Source organism: Prunus avium, chromosome 3 (assembly GCF_965620075.1).
Source record: "Prunus avium chromosome 3, drPruAviu1.hap1.1, whole genome shotgun sequence".
Classification (NCBI taxonomy): Eukaryota; Viridiplantae; Streptophyta; class Magnoliopsida; order Rosales; family Rosaceae; genus Prunus; species Prunus avium.
In genome coordinates, this window is record NC_142286.1 from 33,303,783 (window position 1) to 33,309,959 (window position 6,177).

The 6,177-nt window shown below is 40.7% G+C and overlaps 1 protein-coding gene across 1 annotated transcript; it reads right to left on the minus strand.

Moving 5' to 3' along the window:
* Window positions 1–1,990: 1,990 nt before the first annotated feature.
* LOC110770203 (uncharacterized) lies at window positions 1,991–4,108 on the minus strand. Its single transcript, XM_088251232.1, has 3 exons — window positions 3,882–4,108; window positions 3,490–3,603; window positions 1,991–3,278 (listed from the first exon to the last, which is right to left on the minus strand). Exons 1-3 carry the CDS (start codon window positions 3,991–3,993, stop codon window positions 2,245–2,247), a joined length of 1,260 nt encoding a protein of 419 aa, XP_088107358.1. The 5' UTR covers window positions 3,994–4,108; the 3' UTR covers window positions 1,991–2,244.
* Between the last annotated feature and the right edge of the window lie 2,069 nt (window positions 4,109–6,177).

Genomic DNA, 6,177 nt, shown 5'->3' on the forward strand with positions numbered 1-6,177 from the left:
AGTAAATTAGGTTGAAAAGGACGAAATAATTACTTGTTTTAAACGGTTGTTGGCCTTCAAATAATAATTATGTCACGTAATTACCCAAGCCTCAATAATTTCATGAAAAGCAACAAAACCATTTGAATATGATTATAATATTGCTCAACAACAATATGCCTCACCAACAAAACCAGCTAATTATCTAAGAAACTAATTAAACAAAACTGAAGAAAATTCCACGAAGGTTCAGTTTTGCTTGTTCATGATCATAATATTAATCAGATCTCCGAAGAATATTAGACTTTTAAGCATAAGACTCAAGGGCAATGTATCTATACCTAGCTAGATATATAAAAATTAATATAAGCTAAAAGAATATATTAATTCATAATTGAAGACACTTGAGAGAGAGAGAGAGAAAGAAAGACCTGGGAAATTAAACCAGCCAAATCTTATTTCATTTCTATCAAGAATCACCATTGGTGCACTTGTAAGACAGAGAAAAAGAAAAATAAAAAGTGCATGCATATATAAATATAACAAGAAAAAAATAATTAAAACAAGATGAAAGCGGAAGAACAAGAAGAAGAAGAAGAACAAATGCCTGGCTTTCCCATGTACGCCGCTAAATCTTTTGCCCGGTGAATTCTCCACCGGAAACACTCACACCAAAAAGCTAGACATACATAAATGTCACCCCAAAAGAAACTAAGTAATTTCTTCTTGCAATTGAGAGCACTCATTTCTCAGAGACCATGACAATTTCTTCTTCTTGATCTTCATAGCTTCTGGTCCTCAATTGCTGCTCAGGGAAAACCCAAAAACATGGAGGAAACAGAGAGTGAAAGACAGATATAAAAAGGCCAAATGGGAAGGAGAGGGCGTGGAGAAGTTGTTCCCAAGAAGATGACGAGCGTTTCCCGTTGATGTTGTTTTCAAAGGAGCTCGTGGGTTTTAACTTTTAATTTTTTTTCTCAAAGGTGGGCCAGGACCAGGAGGTTGGATTGGAAGGCCCTTTTTGTTTCACACGTTGGGGCTCTTCTTTTTGTCTTCCAGCTGCTGCTGCTTCTGCTGCTGCAACAGTTGAAGATTTAAGGGCTCTTCTTTTTGGTTTCCATCTTGTCAACGAAACGAGCTTGATTTAGGGAACAATGTAAATACAAGATTGTCAAGCAATAATTAAAAGCTTTGAGGGAATAGGTATATGTGCTATATTATATATGTATAATTCGTTGGATGTTACAAGTTTGGAGGAATTGTTTATTGGACAAAGGGTGACATCTGTCCACCGTTTTCATTGTCTTGGTCTAATCTTCCTCCCTTTCAATATCCATATATTTGGTCAAAATTTGGTAACAATTAACCTATCTATTGTTGGTATGCACTATCATGCTTGATGAATAGCGCAGTTCGAATTTGAGATTACTGATATGCAAATTAATGTCGGCATGATGAATAGTGCAGTTCGAACTTGAGATTACTAATATGCAAATCAATATCATTTTTCCACTGAATTAATACTTGTCGGCATAATAACACATCTTGAATAGTAGACAAACCCCTTTAATTATGTTTGTCTATCAACCCCTTTAAAGTGGGAAAAGACTACAGGGTCAAATTGGCACCCACCCCTTTAAAAATTGGAGATGGATAAGAGAGTTGGTGACCGCAATTCAAACTTGAACTAAAGAAAAAGAAGGGAGAGGAGGCATCCGTATTACTCTCATCACATGGCACACAGTGCCTCTAACTGCACCGTTGAAAAAAAAATATTAGAAAATGAACTGTTAGTAGTTTGTCCTTGATTTCTACCAAGCTAGCCCATAAATCTTGCGTCTTTGGCACAATCTCATGGTGTTGCTCTCAAGTGTTGCATGTTACATGGTTGCACACCAAACTCAGACTCATCATAATTTTTACCAAACACATGGGATAAAAGTTCACAAGTTTTAATCTTAATTAACATGCATCACAATCCATCGATAAGGAAAAAAAAAACACGAACGGATTTATAAAATATGCATTATATATATAATATATTATAAAAGGGGTTCCATATATTGCGTCCACTGAGGATATTTTTGGTTATGGAACATAGATATATTGATATAACACCCACAAACCCAGTTCTCACTCATGTTTTCCTCTCTACACTTGATCATACACTTGGCCCTCGTTTAAGTAGGTACATAGTTTTTATTCTTGGTTCATTAAGCTAGCCTTATTTGGCCCGTCACATCGGTTTCCTTTCTATTGCTAGCATTAATTACTGCCACCCCCGCTACTTCCACCTCCACCGTATCCACCACCTCCACCGTATCCTCCGCCACCTCCACCTCCACCGTATCCTCCACCCCCTCCACCGTATCCACCTCCACTGCCTTGTCCGCCACCTTTACCACCGCCTTGTCCGCCACCACCACCTCCTTTACCACCCCCGTGTCCGCCACTACCACCACCTCCTTGTCCGCCACCTCCGCCTTTACCACCTCCACCGCCTTGTCCTCCACCTTTACCACCGCCTCCTTTACCACCCCCTTGTCCGCCACTACCACCACCTCCTTGTCCGCCACCTCCGCCTTTACCACCTCCACCGCCTTGTCCTCCACCTTTACCACCGCCTCCTTTACCACCCCCTTGTCCGCCACTACCACCACCTCCTTGTCCGCCACCTCCGCCTTTACCACCTCCACTGCCTTGTCCTCCACCTTTACCACCGCCTCCTTGTCCTCCACCACCACCTCCTTTACCACCCCCGTGTCCGCCACTACCACCACCTCCTTGTCCACCGCCTTTACCGCCGCCGCCTTGTCCTCCACCACCACCCCCATATCCGCCACTACCACCACCTCCTTGTCCACCACCTCCTTGTCCGCCACCTCCGCCTTTACCACCTCCACTGCCTTGTCCTCCACCTTTACCGCCGCCTCCTTGTCCGCCACCACCACCTCCTTTACCACCCCCGTGTCCGCCACTACCACCACCTCCTTGTCCGCCACCTTTACCACCGCCTTTTCCACCTCCTTGTCCGCCGCCACCTTGTCCGCCACCTTGTCCCCCGCCGCCTTGACCACCTCCCTGTCCGCTGCCGCCGCCTTGACCACCTCCTTGTCCACCGCCACCGCCTTGACCACCTCCTTGTCCTCCACCACCACCACCTTGACCACCACCACCGCCATGATGACCACCACCACCGCCATGATAACCTCCACCACCGCCATGATGACCACCAAAATGGTGATTGTCAAAGCTGTAAATCTCATGATTTCCCGCTTCTGATTCTTTTGCTACGCTGTCTGCACAAATGAACTTTCTAAAAGTCATAAGTTTATGATAATCTTGTTTTATAGGAAAAACAAAATTACTTTGTAAAGCTTATTGAGTATATGTGGATTAGGGATAAAAATGATCCGAATTAATGGGACTATCTCAGAAGATGTTTCATTTATCAAAAGAAAATATCGGGAAAAAGATACACATATGTATGGCATGCCCATTTAAACTTACGTGTTTCTGGCATGGCTTCTTCACGAGCGTAGGCGGCGGAGCTTCCACACCGTCCGCGCCGACCAAGGCCGTCGTACTGAATGCAATCATCTACCGTCTTCTCTGCCCCATCCACTGCCACACATCACAAGTAGGTACTCAAAATTTTCAACTCATCTGTGAGCTCAGCTAGCTAGTATTAATTCAAACATGTGAAGGTGAAGCCTAAAATTGTAGTTGTAATTTGAAAATAAATAAAACAAATAAATTGAGATTTATGAGATGTGGACTTCACACCATGCAATAAAAATCAATTTCAGGATTTGTTAAACTTGAATTTAGTGATTTTCTCATGTTCACACTTCAATTTTGTAAGAAATCACAAGAAATAATGAAACAAAAAAAAGGGAAACCTTTGCTCTCATGATCTTGGGGTACTATCTCAGCTGCCACTGAGGAAAAGATGAGAACAAGTGCAAACACGAAACCATAGCCTTTCATTTTCATCTTCTTCTTCACCAACATACTGCTCTCTCTCTCTCTCACAAAGCCGCACAACACAAGCAGAAGCTACACAGATAGATATAGAAATATTTATCTGAGACCTAACTCCAATGCAATGCTACGCTCTGTCTGCTTGGCCTTATTTATAATGCAGGAGGGCCCAGTAAATCACAAAACGCCATTAAATTAGGCTGATGAGAACAAGACGCAGCTGTGAGGTCTCAAGTACTTACTTGGCTACTGAACAAGAAGGCACATAGGCTAGAGTGCATGTGCAGTGCACTGTCTCAGTTATCACTTCAGTTAGCCTTTACCGAAACAGAGTAAACAGAGACGTGTGTTTAGGTTGAGCTCAGCAAAGAGGGTTTGGTGCTGCCATGTGGCCTCTGAACCAATTTATTTATAGAATATTTTCGAGAGAGCACAGCGGCTTTGTAAACGGTTTTTGTTTCAAGTGCCTACCTCAGCATGAATTTTCCTTGGATTTCATGCTTCAGAGGAAAAATCGTCATTTTACATGAATGCTCGTGAACTTATCCCTCATAATTCTACCAATTTTTAATGCACCGACACTACAAATGAGAATACTCGTTAATTTAAGTTACTCAACTCCATTCTTGTGAGAAGCTTCTTTTTGGGACCAAGTTTTTTTTTTCTTGGGTATCCATTTCAGGATTTGATCTTAGCATTGGATCCATTAAAACACAAGTTTATTTATTTCAAGGGAATTAGGGAAATATGTTTTACTCATCAACTTTTTATAGATAGTCCTCATTCTTCTTTTAAATTAGGCAACATATCCATACTATACATTCAATGCACATGAAATGTTGACATTTTTCTAGTCTCGTCTAGTCCTCCCTACCAAACAAGCCCTCAGTGTTAAAATTTAATTTTCGACTGCTGCATGCATGCATGCCCAAGTACAAGTAAAATATGAAATTACTATTTGGTGTAAAGAGACGGTGAGCAAGATGATCAGTAAATATATAGTAATTACTGATTTTAAGTTAACTTCAAGTGTGTGCCTATGGATAAATGGTAATTTTTGAAATATTACCACAAGGAGTCGGCATGATTCTTCCAGGGTATTCCATCCTTATTTAGAAAATTGAACTTGTTTTATTCACAATTATTAAATGAAAGTTGATGACGCCATATATATATATATATAGTCCCCTTCTATTGAGGGATCCCTCAAATAATTTTATTTGAGGGACGCCATTTAGGGTACCCTACAATTTTTTTCTCAATGATCCAAACCATCTATTTTTTAGGTCTTTATTCATAGATCATCCTTACAAAAAATTAGACAAATTGGAAACCGTTTCGATATCCAATTGTGTACTACAAAATCAACGAACAACGGTGCATCAAGAAAGTACTCAAATTTCAATAACACAATTGAGTGGTCAAATGATATCGGATTCAAGTGATTTTTTGTAGAGATGATCTTTGAATGAGTATCTACAAAATAGACGGTTTGGATTAGTGAAATACAATCCGGAGTGGGGCCTACAAGGGGTGTCCCTCAAATAAGCTTATTTGAGGGATCCCTCAATGGAAGCTCTCTGTATATATATATATATGTGTGTGTTGTCTTTCTAGGCACTCTCGAAGAGGTGGTCAACCACATCATCCACTACATAGTTCCAATTGGCAGTAGCAATGGAGAAATTGTTTGGTGCGACCGTGTTACTATTAATATACTACTTTTTAAGTTTAACACAAATATATATTAATGCACTAAGAAAAGATTCTCTGTGACCATTTGATATTATGTGATATTATAAATCCACACAAGTGTTCATTTGTCAATATCATATACCTTAGGTCTTTGATATATCAATCTTCATCGATATTATAATATGTAAACTAGAAATAACACGTAACAGTTGTTTGAGCAAAATTCCGCACTGGAATATTCACGGGTTGATTCCTCGACTTTCGATCTTCTTTCTCTCTCTTTCTCGATCCATGCGAAATAAATAGGAGTAAATAGACCAAACCCGGGAGGTGTTGGCCAAATGCCCTCCGATGTCCAAGTTAGTTCAATTAGATCTTGATAAAGATGTGACAATAGCTAAAATATGGAGTTTTCTCTCACGGGGAGAGCCGGGTGGCCTTAGCTATGTGTGGTGGTGCTTAGCCGTGTGAGAGAGAAAGTGAGGGAGGGGGCGACAACAAGAGAGAGAGAGAGAGTTT

Bases quoted from the DNA above. Each gene is read 5' to 3' on its own strand.
- LOC110770203 (XM_088251232.1), bottom strand. From the start codon at position 3,993: ATGTTGGTGAAGAAGAAGATGAAAATGAAAGGCTATGGTTTCGTGTTT. The intron at 3,604-3,881 runs GTTTCCCTTTTT...GATGTGTGGCAG, and splicing joins CCAAGATCATGAGAGCAAAG to TGGATGGGGCAGAGAAGACG. The intron at 3,279-3,489 runs GTAAGTTTAAAT...TCATTTGTGCAG, and splicing joins AGAAGCCATGCCAGAAACAC to ACAGCGTAGCAAAAGAATCA.